Below are 14,502 nucleotides of genomic sequence, written 5' to 3'. Positions count from 1 at the left end.
CTGTAGGCACATGGGGGACAGAGCCTGTGGTGCCAAGCCCGACCTCCAGCCGACCTGCAGGTTAGGCTTCAGTGGCCACAGCACAAACGTGCGGGGCGGGGGTGGGGGGTGGGGGGACGGTCAGGACACCTGGACCCCTCTCCTGGTTTTTTTTTTTTTTTTTTTGCTGTGTGACCTTGGGCAACTCCCTGTCCCTCTCTGGGCCTTGGTTTCCCAATTTGTAACACAAGAAGGTTTCCCGGGGCTGAAGTGGCAACGGTGCTCACCAGAGTCTCACTGAAGTCGCTCCGGTCATCGGTGCCGTCCACCTTGTAGGTGTCTGACTGGTTGAGGTAGTAATAGTAGTCGGGAGTCATGAGCCCCAAGTTCTGCCGCTGCTCCTGAGAGGCCCCTTCCAGCAGCTGGAGGGTGAGTGAAGCTCGTTCACGTGGTGGTGGATGGGTGCAGCCCTCCTAAGCCGTAGTCCTCACCATCATGGGCTCCAAACACCGACCCTCCCGTGGTATCCCCCTGAGCTCCAGTGAGGCTCCCTCTGCCCCAGCCCCGCGGCCACCTTCCTTGCACCTGGTAGTAGATGTGGAAATTCCTCTCGTTTTCATTCTGCATGACCACGCGGGATTTCTCCAGCAGGAAGTTGGAGATCTTGCCCCCATCCGGCTCCCCACCTCGGCTGAACTGGATCTCAAAGTACTTGCCCTGAACCCAAGAAAGCCACGTCAGTCCCCGCCCAGGGTCCCAGGGCTACTGGTGAGGAAGGACTGGGGATGGGTCTTATGAGCCTTCTTCCCCAAGTGACCTCAAGTAGCTCTTCTCTCCCAACTCCAACTTACTGTTCTTCTCACCAGCTCCTTCCCTCCAGCCTTTGCTTAAAATGGCTCCTGGGCCAGGAATACCTTTTCCTCTCTCCCTGCTGATTCAAGCCCTAACCTGGGACCTCTAACCCTGTTGCCATTCCCTTCTCCAGGGAATCTTCCCAACCCAAGAATCGAACCCGGGTCTCCTGCATGGCATGTGGATTCTTTACCATCTGAGCCAAAACTATATAAAATAAGGGACTTCCCAGGTAGGACCAGTGGTAAAGAATCTGCCTGCCATGCAGGAGACATAAGTGCCTCAGGTTCAGCCCCTGGTCCGATCCAGGGGATTGGAAAGATCCCCTGGAGAAGGAAGTGGCAACCCACTCCAGTATTCTTGCCTGGGAAATCCCACAGACAGAGGAGCCTGGAGGGTTACAGTCCATGGGGTTGCAAAAGAGTTGGGCATGACAGCACAACAGCAGCAATAGAATAAAATAGAATAGAATTACATGTTCTTGCGGTTCATCCATGTCTTGCTGTATATTAGTAGTCTAAAAGTACAGATTGTGTGATTCTATTCGTATGAAATTCTAAAACTGCTGAAACTAATCTATGGTGCAAAAAATAAAATTAGGGTGACTTCTTCTTGGGTAAGGTAGAGGTAGAGGTTGATTAGAAAGAGACAAGAGGGGACTTTCTGCAGAGATGGTGATATTCTGTATACTGATAGGAGTGTCGGTTGCATGGGTATATGTACTTGTCTAAATTAATGAATAGTCCCCTTTAAATTGACATATTTTGCTGTATGCAAATTTAACTTTAAAAGCAATGAAAGAGAGCTGCAAATTTATATTGGACTCTGATTAATCATCTGCATGCTTCAGTGTTTGAGGGAAAGTTATGATGTTTTAGTTTACAGTGCATAAAAAAAGTGGATCGATGCACATATGATTAAGCAAGAATAGTAAAATATTAGTGGTGGATCTAGGAGATGAGCATACACATGTTCACTATAGTGTTTAGCTTTTCCATGTATATGAACATTTTTAAAATAAAATGTTGGAGAAAATACTTCAAATATAATTATATTAAAATATATTAGAAAGTAAAATATAATTAATATTATAGATAATAATATCTAGGGAAAAAATCTCATTAGTGTCAGAATTCATTAAGCTATTTCCATGTTTAAGCATTTACTGAAATTATTGAAGTCTATGAAAGTGAAAGCGTCAGTCACTCAGTCGTGTCCAACTCTTTGCAACCCCACAGACTGTAGCCCACCAGGCTCCTCTGTCCATGGGATTCTCCAGGCAAAAATACCGGAGTAGACAGCCATTCCTTCCTCCAGGGAATCTTCCCGATTCAGGGATCAAACTTGGGTTTCCTGAAGTGCAGGGAGTTTCTTTACCATCTAAGCCACCACACCATCCCATTCCAACAGAGGAGACCCACAAGGTTACATTGTTGTTTTTTTTGTCCAAGCCACACATCCAGTGACAGAAAATGATGACAAACCCAAATCCGTTTACCTGTCCTGTCTTTCATTAGGCTCAGCAGAGCACCTGACACAAAGAAGGACTCCAAGAAGCATTTGGTGAAAGAAGGAATGCATGAGGTAGTAAACGGGACCTGAAGTGCAAATAGCAACAGACGTGGCCTAGTCGCAGCCAGGGGAGGAGAACTCAAGAATGGTACACGAACACGTCATGGCCTCCACAGAGCTGCTGATGGGGGACTTTTTTTTCAGAGGGATCATGAACAGGAAGCCAGTCTCCCATTGAGGAGCAGGTATTTCCTTTACTCTTGAGCATATAGGTAAAGGAAAGAGACAGAGAGACAAACAGTGTAGAGGCCACGGAGACTCACAAAGCGACTGGAATTATTGTTGCGCACTGTCTTGGCATTGCCAAAGGCTTCCAGCAGTGGGTTTGATTGAAGGATGATATCTTTCACGTGCTGGGGAAAGAGGCAGGTGGGGGCAGGAAGAGGTCAGACTGAGGTGGGGCGTGGGAGTTTGGAGGTGAGGGGATGAAATCCTGTGTGGGGAGACCCAGCCCCTCTCCCTGTTTTGCCTTACCTGCACCTTCTCGCCTCCGCCCGACACCTTGGAGATGTAGCCCATGATGTATTTGGCCGCCACTGTCTTCCCAGCTCCACTCTCTCCACTGAGGATGGGTGAGGGAAAGGATGATGAGTGGCCGGGGGTGGAGGAAGTGCCCTTTCCAGCTGGGGCTCTGATCGTTCATTCATTGACGCCTATTGGGTGCCAAGCAATAGCCCAGGCTATTGGGGCTACCATGGTGAACAAGATGGATCTAGATATCCTGACACTTGGATGGAACAGGTGGGCAATAACAGAATGAACGCATGAAATACATCATGGATCAGATGGTGAGAGGCTAAGTAGAGTGGGGCTGGGGGTGGAGAGGGACAGCAGGGCTCCGTTTGGATCAGGAATTCCAATTAAATCTCCCTAGGGTGGTGATGCTGTTTGAGGGGACCTTGGGGAGGAGGGTCTGGGGTTCCCACTCTGTACCTGATGATGACACACTGGTTCTCGCAATCTATAAGCATGTTCCGGTACATATTGTCGGTGAGGGCATAGATGTGTGGGGGATTCTCATACTGGGCCTGGTGGGAGAGATCAGGGCTCAGCCTAAGTCTAAGGTCGGGGGGAGGCCTGGGGGCTGTGGCTCCCACCCGGCCCCCGCCTCACCGCGCCTTGGTAGAGGTCGATCTCGCGGTCTGTGAAGTAGGGCATCTGCTTGAAGGGGTTTACGGAGATGAGCACGGAGCCAATGTAAGTCTGGGGGGGAGGTGGTTAAGGGCCATGCAGTGTCCTGGTAAGCTGTGTCCCTCAAGGGGCCCTGTCCCCTCCTCCTGCTCCCTTGGGGCCTCCTAGAGCCCCGTGGCTTGGAGGAAGAGATGGAGATACTCCAGGTGTCTTAGGAAAAAACTGAGCTGGATCCAGGAAGAGGGGAGCGGAGGGTGCTGTGCCTGACTTACCCCAGAGCAGGGGGAGCAGCGAGAGCCACGGCCACCCGCAGCGGGAGCCCCACTGCCTCTCCGCCGTCCCCTGTGTCCTGGCGCCCCGCGCTCTTGCTGTTTATCCCCACTCTGCTCCTGCGCTCAGGTATGTGTGGCCCTTCCGTGCTACAGCCTCTCTCTCATCCTCCCCTGCCCTTATCCACCCATGATCCCTCCATCCTCTGGTCAGCCATCCTCCTGTTCCTGAGTCCCGCATCCGCCCACCCCGCCCACGGCCCAGGGTACAAAGATGTAGTCATCCATGAAGCGCTTGCGGAGGTTGCCCACGATGGCGTCCTCAGTGATCTGGGGTAGAAGCACCATGTCGTCCACGCCGCTCTGCTTCACATTGTGGCTCTGCCAGTGGAAGCGCTCCTTGCTGCCCTGGGGGTGGGGGCGGTGGGGTGCCGGTGAGCCCCTGCAGGGGGCGTGGTGGGGGCTGGTGCCTCAGCACTCCTCCCCTTCCCACCTGGCTCACCTACATCATCAGCTTCTGATGCTGTCCCCTTGCCCACCTGCCACCTGCCTCCCTCCTTCCCCATCTCAGGGACGGCAGGAGAGGGAGACAAGGTCTAGTTCCCAAAGAGGACAGACAGAACGACAGCTTGGATGTGTCCCTCAGCCCGCTCTCTTTTGGTACCAGCATCCCTCCTCTTTGTATCCCGTTGCCATGGTGCAGAGGGTGATGCCTGGTTCAGTGGGACAGAGTGTGCTTGGGGATCTGGCGACTGTGAGAGGGGAGGAGGGGATCAGGGAAGGCTTGATGGGGGAGCTCACCCACCCTCTCTCTTTCACATCTCCAGCCCATCTCTCCCTCCCTTGGCCCAGGCTGAGTTCCTGACTTCTCCCTGGCATTTGACCCAAGACGCTTGCTCCTTGGAAGAAAAGCTATGATGAACAGTGTATTAAAAAGCAGAGACATCACTTTGTTGGCAAAGTTCCATATAGTCAAGTTATGGTTTTTCCAATAGTCATGTATGGATGTGAGAGTTGGACCATAAAGAAGGGTGAGTCCTGAAGAATTGATGCTTTCGAACTGTGGTGCTGGAGAAGATTCTTGAGAATCCTTTGGACAGCAAGGAGATCAAACTAGTCAACCCTAAAGGATATCAACCCTGAATATTCATTGGAAGGACTGATGCTGAAGCTGAAGCTTCAACACTTGGCCACCTGATGTGAAGAGCTGACTCATTGGAAAAGACTCTGATCTAAGAAAGATTGAAAGCAAAAGGAGAGGGGTGCAGCAGAGGATGAGTTGGTTGGATGGCATCACCAACTCAACAGATATGAGTTTGAACAAACGCTGGGGTGGGGGATAACAAAGGACAGGAAAGCCTGGCGAGCTGCAGTCCATGGGGTCGCAAAGAAATCGGACACGACCGAGTGACTGAACAACAACAGCAACATTTGCACCTCAAGATGACCTTCTCCCCCCACTTGCTTCCTCCTACCTTGGGGTCCTCCTAGCCCATCCCCCTGAGATCCTCTCAGTCACCGTGTGTCTGTGATCTCTGCCTCAGTGCCTGCTATGACGTTTGTCCTCAGCTGCCCCTGCCTTCCCACCACCTCTACCGTGGTCTCCATCCTTAGAGAGGCAGTTCTGGCACATTCCAAGCTCCCACTTTCCCTTTTAATTCTCTCCCTCAGCTTTTCATCAGCTGACACCTTCCTTAGGCCCCAAGGCGGAGACTCCGACACAGGTTCCCCATTTAAACTCCTCCTCCAGGAAGCCTGCCAGGAATGCTCTCTCCTTTTAGCCCAGCTGAGCTCATCCAGCACCTTAAACCCTTCAGCACACTGGCTCTCTCAGGCTCTCTCTGCCTCCATTCAATATACCCTGTCACGGAAGGATTGGCGCACAGAGTGGTGGCGACTTGGAGCTCTCCTAGCTGGTAACTCAAGCTCAGACAAGGTGTCCCTCCTGCAGGAATCCCCACACCCGCCCCAGACCTGGAGCTCCTGGAGGACAGGGATTTGGACTGAGTCCTTTCTCAGCCCCCGCAGGGAGGACCTCGCAAGGGACAAGGGCAAAGAAAGAAACCCAGCTTCAGAGGAAGCCCCCAGGAGCAAACATGCATATGTGACAAGACGCTTCAGTCCTGTCCGACTCTTTGCAACTCTATGGACCGTAGCTCACCAGGTCCTCTGTCCATGGGAGTCTCCAGACAAGATTATTGGAGTGGGTTCCCATGCCCTCCTCCAGGGGATCTTCCAGACCCAGGGATCGAACCCGCATTCCTTATGTCCCCTGGATTGGCAGGCAGGTTCTTTACCACCACTTGGGAAACTCAAGAGCAAAGATACTGGGAACCAAAGTCAGGTCTTCAAAGATGACCAGGATTTGCTAGGGGAATGGAGATGGTGTGCTGGGCCCATCTGGGAGGGGATTCAGGCAGAGATCAAGTGGGAGGGTCAGCGTGGGCAACTCCAGGGCAGAGGTAGATGAGAAGCCAGTCTCTCCCCAGTGCTCCCCAGGGGACACTGGGGAGCCATAGAAGGTTCCTGAGCAGGGGAGGTGCTAGCTCAGATTCTGGTCATGCTGACAGTCCCTGAGGTGGGGGTGGGGGGGATTCATGGAAGAATATCCAGAGACATTAAATGAGCCCAGTTTGGGGTGTGGGGTAGATCTGGGTTCTGAACCTGGCTGTGTGACCTAACATTGCTCTGAGCCTCAGTGACTTCATCTGTAAAATGGGAGAAACAGCCTTACTTCCCAGGGTTGATAAGAGAGATTCACTGCTTTGGGGGAACAAATTGGGGAAGGGGTGGGTTCCCGGAAGAAGGACACTTGACAGAATTAGCGTTCACCAAGCATCTATGACATGCCCGATGCTGGAGGCAGGTGTTGCCAGTTTTTTTTAAAACTTATTTTGCATTGGGGTATAGCTGATTAACAAACAATGTTGTGAAAGTTTCAGGTGAACAGCGAAGGGGCTCAGCCATGCAAAGTGTCACCCATACTATCGGCAATCGTCATAGCTCAGTGTGGTAAAGCCTGGGAAGGAGACTGGGGCCTGAGAGGGATTTGACCCTTGACTAAGGATGCAGCTAACCTGGTTCCAAGGATGTGGGGTTCAAATCTGGGGTCATCTGACATCAAAGGCCAGGTTTTTGCATCTACATTCGTGAGTGGCTGGGCTCCAGGGGGCTTTGGGGACGGTATGTGAAAGCTGAGAAGGGTTTTGATCAAGTACAGGGACAGAGGGAGCTGCCAGGGCAAATGCAGAGGTGTGACTGAAGCAGGAAGAGAAAGCAGACGAAGGAATGTTCTGGGGAGGGTAGTGGGGAAGAAGGGGCAGGGCTGGAACCCCTGAGACTGCTTCTGGCCTGATTATTGAGAGTGAGTTTTTCTTTCTTTTTTTTAAAAAACAACACTATTTTATTATACTTACTGTTATTTAATTTATTTATTGGCTGTGCCACGCAGATTTGCGACCTTGGTTCCCTGACTAGGCATTTAACACATGCCCCCTGCATTGGAAGTGCAGTCTTAACCACTGGACCACCAGGGAAGTCCCAAGTGGGAATTTTTCCAATGGCAATTATGACCCCATCTCTCTGTTGGCGGCTTCCCATCACTGCCATCACCATGCAGCCACTCCACAGAGATTTCTTGAGCACCTAGTCTGCGCCAGTAACCTAGGACTTCGGGAAGAACTCTTTCAGTTCCTCACTACCTTGCCTCCAAGTCTTCGCAGATGTTGAGCCCTCTGCCCAGAACATCCTTCCTGCCTGGTTAATAATGCCAATCTAGGGACTTTCCTACCGGTCCAGTGGTTAATAACCCACCAACCAATGCAGGGGACACAGGTTCAATCCCTGGCTGGGAAGATCCCACATGCTGCGGAGCAACTCAGCCCATGCACCACAACTCCTGAGTCTGCTTGCTGCAACTACTGAAGCCTGTGTGCCTAGAGCCTGTGCTCTGCAACAAGAGAAGCCACCACAAAGAGAAGGCCTTGTACCCCAACTAGTGAGTAACCCCCGCTTGTGGTAACTAGAGAAAGCGTACATGCAACAGCAAAGACTCAGTGCAGCCAAAATAAAAAAGCCAATCTTTCCCTTTAGACATGGCTCAGGTGACACCTCCTCCGAGAAGACCTCCCTGATTCCAGGCCAGGTCAAGTGCTCCCTCTATATCTGCCAACTTTCTGGACATCCCTCTCCATAACCCCATCCCCGATCTGGATGTTCTGAGTGCTATCTGGGGGTATACTGCTCCTGGTGGGTGCTTTAAGAATTGTTGGAGGACTTCCTTGGTTGTCCAATGGTTAAGAATCCACTTATCAATGCAGGAGACACAGGTTTGATCCCTGATCTGGGAACTAAGATCCCGCTTGCGGTGGGGCAACTAACCTTGCTCTACAACTGGTAAAGTCTGCACACCCTAGAGCTCGTGTTCTGCAACAAGAAAAGCCACCACAAGGGGAAGCCTGTGCACCTCAGTGAAGATTAGTCCCTGCTCACTGCAACTGGAGAAAGCCCACAAGCAACAACAAAGACCCAGTGAAGCCATAAATGAGTAAATTAATTAATTTAAGAGAAAGAAGGGAGCATCCAATGTTTAGAAGCTTACGACGCTCGTGAGGTTAATGTGTCCTACTTGGGGTGGGGGTGGGGCTGTCCCGCTGGCTGAGACACGCCTGTGTTGAGGTGTGAGCACCTGGCCACTCCAGTGAGCGTTCTTGGGCCACTGGCCTGAGCACTTACATCTTTCCGTGCACATTTTATTCTAATTGACTCTCTCCCGGCCTTGCAGGGGACCACATTCAATGTTTCTGAAAGATGGAAGTTAGTGTGTTTTGCTGCATGTGAATTTCATTTCAGTGTTTCAAGGGGCCTGCTAAGATGTTTGGTACAAGAAACGGGTGCTGGGTGTGATGGGCTTCCCAGGTGGCTCAGTGGTAAAGAATCCGCCTGCTGATACAGGAGACGTGGGTTCTCTCCCTGGGTTGGGAAGATCCCCTGGAGAAGGAGATGGCAACTCACTCTAGTATTCTTGCCTGGAAAACCCCATGGACGGAGGAGCCTGGCAGGTACAGTCCATGGGGTCGCTAAGAGTCGGACACGACAGCGACTGAGCAGCAGCAACGACTGGGTGTGATGCTCTGAGCCCCAGGACACAGCAGGAAGGGCAGGTGGGGGGACAAGGTTTCGGAAACGGCAGCGAGGAGGGGTCAGCAAGCATGCCCACGGCAGAGGCTGAGTGTGGAGGCAGCCGGGACCGGGGGTGGCCGGTTGGGAGAAGCAAGAAGCTGTCGACCGGAACCCCAGCTGCTAAAGAACTTCACGCTCACTGGAGGCTCAGAGGGTCCCCCATGGTCACCTCGGAGTCAGGAGTCAACTTGGGAGGTCAGGAGGTACAGAAGGGAGAGAGGATTGCTTTTGGAGAGTCTGGCCAAGAAGGGGAAGAGGGAAAGAGGCTTTGTCGGGGAAGAGGGGTCAGGGGAGTGTATTTTCTGTTTTTAACATAAGGAGACCAACTGGTGTGTTGGTGAGAAGAGCCGATGAAATTTTAAATACAGGGGATGAAGTGGTGTCATTCAGGGACCTGCTGAGGCTGCCCTTTCCCTGAGTGGGGGTGGGGAGGTTAGGTGGGCAAACTGGAAGTGGATTCTCTCTCTGACCTCAAAGGGTGGAGCGTGGGTGGTAACTATGGTAACAGGGAACAACAATAGATAACAAAATTCACACCCCAATTGGCACTTATTTTGTGCTAGACTCTGGTCTAAGCTTTTCCAGTGAATTATCTCATCACATCCTCTGGGCACACGCCTGGGTCAGCACTCTGATTAGATCCATTTTGTGAAAGAGAAAACTATGGCCCAGAGAGAGAGGTTAGGTGTCCTCCCTAGGGTCACACAGCAGAAAGGGAAGCCGGGTCTACATCGGGAATGGCCAGGGTTGGTGCTATAGGTCAGATGAGGATGGGGAGGAGACTCGCATGGTCCTGTCCACGGTTTCCTCTTTGGGGTCATCCTGATCCCCTTGCTCTTGGGACCCCCTCGGGCTCAGCTGAGACTCCAGGCCACTTCCTTTCTCTGAGGTCATAGGCCCTGAGGCCGGCTGTGTCTAGCTGGCTCTCCTGGCCCCGAGAACTTGGTTCCTCTTCCTGTGCCTCCCTCCTTTCCCCACCCAGTGGAGTGGGCCTCTGCCTCTAGCAGCCCCTCCTTCTGTGTCCAGCCCCAGGAAACCGGGACCCCCGGATCCAGCCGAGTTCTACACGATCACACAAAAAAACCATGGGCTGTTTGCGGCGCAGAGAGACGTTTTGCTCAAGAGGGTGCAGTGTGAGGGAGGAGAGTCGAGAATTTTGACAAGGGATGGACTGGGTGTGAGGCCTGGCTTGACACTTGGCTATGGGACCCCAGGGAGGCCACTTCCCTTCTCCAAGCCTCAGTTGCCCCATCTGTAGAATGGGTGCCATGATAAATCTCCTCCGTGGGATTGCTGGGGAAAATAAACAAGCCAGTGCTGAGAAAAGATCCGCTGGGTTGCCTCAGGAAATGGCAGCCAGTGTCCCCAAGAGCATTTAGTGAAAGTGGTCAGTGTTTGATAATATAGAGGAACTGGTCAACGTACACTTGTTGAATGAATAAATAAATCAAGTGTCATTGTGATAAGATTGCCTCCTACCCTGTGTCATTGGTATCCATCTCTCTGTGTCCCCCAAGTCTCCGAGGGTCAAGTTGAAGCTGTTTGTTCCTCCCTTGGGGGTGAGGATGTAACAGAGTGCTTGTGGTCAGAATTGACCACAAGTCAGATATGACTCAACAGGCTGGAGTTCTTGTGAAAGATAGATAGTCAGGGGTGCAAGGTGACTGGGACGGAAGAAGAGAACATAGTTTCTAACTTCAGCTCTTCAGAGAGGCTCCCCCTTGCAACTTACAGCAAAGGCATGGGGTTGCAGCTTCCCTAGTGCCAAAGAAGGGAGAACCAAGGGCTGGGGCATCGGAGCCCTGTAGTGAAAACACGTTCTGAACTCCTACTGTGCATGGAGGTCTGTGGGGACCAGGCCTAGACTCTGCTCTTGAGTAGCTCAGAAGCGAGCTGTCCACGGGAGACAGTGATCCCAATCAGACTGCACGAAGAACTGAGGCAATAAGAGAGAGCTTCCTGTAGGAGGCTGAGGCAATCAGAGCAGGCTTCCTGTAGGAGACAGACCTTGAAACATGAATGTTTCAGAATGTTGTCAGTGGCGGCAGCAGGAGCGATGGGCCAGAAGGCCTTGGGTGTGTGTGGGACACCAGGATTCTAGTTGCTTGAATTAAAAATTAGACTATAGGAGTCAGCCCACACCCCCAGGTGGCGTCTCAGCTGGAAGGAGGAGGAAGAGGTTGTCGATCAAGGTGGCTGTTCAAAGTGTGATCTTGGGGATCACTGGTTGAAATCCTCTACTATCTTGGGTTGTCCGGTCGCTAGCCAAACTTCCCTGCCTCTATTTGCTCATCGGGCAAATGGGAATATTGAGGACTATGGGCCTCGTGGGCGGCTGTGCCGATTCAACGAGGCGAAGCTTGTCAAGAGGAAACACTAGTTTCTCTCCCCATCGCCAGTGGCAGCAGCAGCAGCCTTAAGCTGGCCAATCCCCACAGGCTCGGGACACAGGGCCAGGAGGAAGGGCTGGAGGAGTGAGCTTTTGCAATCTGCACCAACTGCTCTGGCCTTCCTGCTCCTGGGTGGTGATGAGCAGAGCCCCAGACTGGAGAGAACAACGAAACAGCCACTTCCTTCCTCGCCGGGGTCCTGCGTGCTGTGGTTGCCAGCCAGTGGTGAGGTGAAGCTGCTGTGGCAGTGGCTGCTGGAGCCGCCCTCAGCCCCTGGCCCCACCCTGGCCCCCTGCTGTGCCCTTAGAGCCTGGGTCCTGCTCTGTGGGGCTCTGGGGACACACCCTGTATCTCTACCCCATGCAAACAACATTCTCACCTACAACGGCTCTCAGGTCTCCCCCTCCCTTGGGAGGGGTGTCTCAGGCTTTTCTGGCCCTAACCAGAGGCCATTCTCCAACATCTGGGGATCCTTGTACTTCTAGAATTTTTTCCTTCACCTGTCCATCCCCATGACTGCTGCTCCTGGATCAAGCAGCCACATTACTGGCCTCCCAGCTTCACGTCTGTACTTTCAAAACAACCACCATTACCCTCATGTCACCACCATTATCAGCTGAGGACAACCAATTGCTGCCTTTACCTGCCCCTGAGCCGAAGTCGAACTGAAACTGCTGATAACCTTAATGCCAGCTAACATCAAACAGAAGAACGAAGAATTCCACCACCCATTTCCTTACCATCACTCACCACCATCAGCACTCATTACCACCGGCACCAGCAACCCGTAATAACCAATCACCATCAACAGTAACAGCCACGATCACAACAGTAGCCGCCAACAGCCACATGTAACCTACCACCATTGAAGCAGCGGTGTCGTTGTTGTCTAGTCACTAAATTGTAACTGGTGGTCACAGACTCTTCTGAGACTCTGTGGACTGTAGCCTGCCAGGCTTCTCCGTAAATGGGATTTTCCAGACAAGAATACTGGAGTGGGTTGCGATTTCCTTCTCCAGGGGATCTCCCCGACCCAGGGATCGAACGCAGTGTCCTGTGTTGGCAGACGGATTCTTTACCACTGAGCCACCTAGGAAGTTCAGCATTCAGTCATACCCCTTTACAAACCAACCACCACCAGTCCCAAGACCGTCACCCAAATCATCAATGAATGACCAACAGCTAACGAACATCACTGTCACCATCCAACTTCAAACGATGACCAACTGCCGTTATTCTAGAGATCAACCCTCCAGCGGAAAACAAGCAACTGCCAGCCACCAATATTCAACACTAGCTGGCACTAAAATCAGCCATCACTACCACCACCACACCACCAACATGGGACAACGGCCATCCATCATGAACGGACAGCCATCATGATGGCAACGACAGCCATCATGAACAATGACATCAACAACCCAACTCTCCTGCAGGAACCAAGAATGACGCCACATCCATCCATCACCGTGGCTAACCCCCACCATGAATATGCAACACCCACAATGGCTTCTACTGTGTATGGAGCACATTATGTGCTCTGTGAAGCACTTGAACATCATTTCACTGACTCCTTCAACACTCTTTCTGGCATCCAGCACTCCTCCAGGAAGATGTCAGCACCTCTAGACAGAGGTATTAACCTCATGGATAAATTCCACTCTTTTTTTTTTTAATTCGTGATCCTCTTGGGTGAGTTTCTCCCTTCCCAGACCCAGCTGGCCAAGCAAATCACTGACTCAGCATTTCACATGGTTTCCTTGGGAGGGGTTGCTTTTCTCTCAAGTAGCAAATTATTTCCTGTGTTTCTTTGATCAAGGAGTCTTCCTGGCCTGGCTCCGTCTTGGAAGGGCTTCCATCTCAAGCCCAGAGCTCCAGTTGATGGTTTGCTTGCGGGTTAACCAGAGGGGTCCATGGCCCGTGATGCCCCATTTATCACTGGCTTTCTGAGACAGGGTGATCTCGCAATTCCTGCCTCCACATTGTGACGGCTGCCAGGAACCCTGCACTTGTTGCTCTTAGCTCTGTGACTGTCCCCAGCCACACGCCCTCATGGACAGGTTGACAAAAAATGAAAGCTGAAGTGGCTTGCAGAGCCATGGAACTTTGGCTGCGGGGGACGGAGGTGTGACATTTATAGCCAGCCAAGTCTCCTCTTCACGCGTGTGACGTGAGGCTGCTGGATCTAGATCGAGATCACGACCCTCTCCACAACCTTATCACAACAGTCATCATCAGACTTCAGTCTCGCCAGGTGGTGATGCTTCTGGGAGCAGTGTTTTTTCCCCGCCAGCCTCCAGCAGAAGGGACCCGTGGTGGGGTGGGCAGGTTTCATCTCACCCACCCCCGCTTCTGTGATGACTACTGCCAAACCACCCTGTCACCCACACTGGGATGCCGGCATGCCAGTGTCATGGCAACCCACCACCTGTTTGACCCAGCTTTCTCTCCCAACTGTGGTGGACTCAGAGAGGCTGGATCCCAAGACCCTCTGAGGGTTCCAATGGAGAGGATCCCCCAGACACCTTTCACATCCTGAGAGACTTCCAAATATGACATGCGTGGGAACTGAGGCCCGCAGAGGGGGAAGTGACTGGCCCAAGGCCACACAGGGAGATGGGGCACCAAACTCGACTGGGACCTGGGTTCCCCACGCCCCAGGAAAGGGGTCTGTCCCTGCACCTGCAGGCACTGTGTGAGCCTTCAAAACCATCTTCTGTCCTCCGGTTACTGCTCCATCCTTGGTGCCCCATCCCCACCCTGGCATCTCTGTCCACCATCCAATGGGAGCTTGGTGACCGGTGTGGGATGCTTGGAGCACCTGAGCTGTACTGCAGAATCCCAAAGGGTCTGCTGTGCCCATTCCCATGGTCCCACTTTCTGGTGATGGCCTCTAGGCACTTCCATCTGACTGGTGCCCCCGACTGCTGCACTTCAGGGCCCACCCTGAATGACTTACCATGGTGGGGGCTGGTGTCTGGGTCCCTGGGGAGGTGCCTGGAGGGATCGTGGGAGGGGTGCAGGCTCAGGAAGCTCCTGGGGGCGGCTGGGGCATGGCCCTGCTCCTGCTCCTCCGGCAGACTCCCAGCCCTAGTTCCTCTTACAACAGCCCCCTTCTCACTTCCTTT

General features: G+C 52.6%; 1 protein-coding gene across 2 annotated transcripts in view; it reads right to left on the bottom strand.

Moving 5' to 3' along the window:
• The window catches only part of MYO1F (myosin IF), a 36,774-nt gene extending 22,294 nt beyond the window's left edge, over nucleotides 1-14,480 (bottom strand). The window contains exons 1-8 of one of the 2 annotated variants that reach the window (XM_055429972.2): nucleotides 14,334-14,480; nucleotides 4,074-4,211; nucleotides 3,517-3,606; nucleotides 3,337-3,431; nucleotides 2,878-2,965; nucleotides 2,667-2,756; nucleotides 565-696; nucleotides 267-401 (exon numbers count right to left, since the gene is read on the bottom strand). In XM_055429972.2, the coding sequence (XP_055285947.2) occupies nucleotides 267-401; nucleotides 565-696; nucleotides 2,667-2,756; nucleotides 2,878-2,965; nucleotides 3,337-3,431; nucleotides 3,517-3,606; nucleotides 4,074-4,211; nucleotides 14,334-14,336 (771 nt within the window). In that variant the 5' untranslated portion in view covers nucleotides 14,337-14,480. Of the gene's footprint in view, nucleotides 1-266; nucleotides 402-564; nucleotides 697-2,666; nucleotides 2,757-2,877; nucleotides 2,966-3,336; nucleotides 3,432-3,516; nucleotides 3,607-4,073; nucleotides 4,212-12,234; nucleotides 12,372-14,333 lie in introns of those variants that run through there. The other variant, XM_088838948.1, reaches the window with a different exon arrangement.
• Nucleotides 14,481-14,502: the final 22 nt, after the last annotated feature.

Source organism: Moschus berezovskii, chromosome 8, assembly GCF_049115385.1.
Source record: "Moschus berezovskii isolate FMDL1 chromosome 8, NW_MosBer_1.0, whole genome shotgun sequence".
Lineage (NCBI taxonomy): Eukaryota > Metazoa > Chordata > Mammalia > Artiodactyla > Moschidae > Moschus > Moschus berezovskii.
This window is presented reverse-complemented; position numbering and strand designations above follow the sequence as displayed.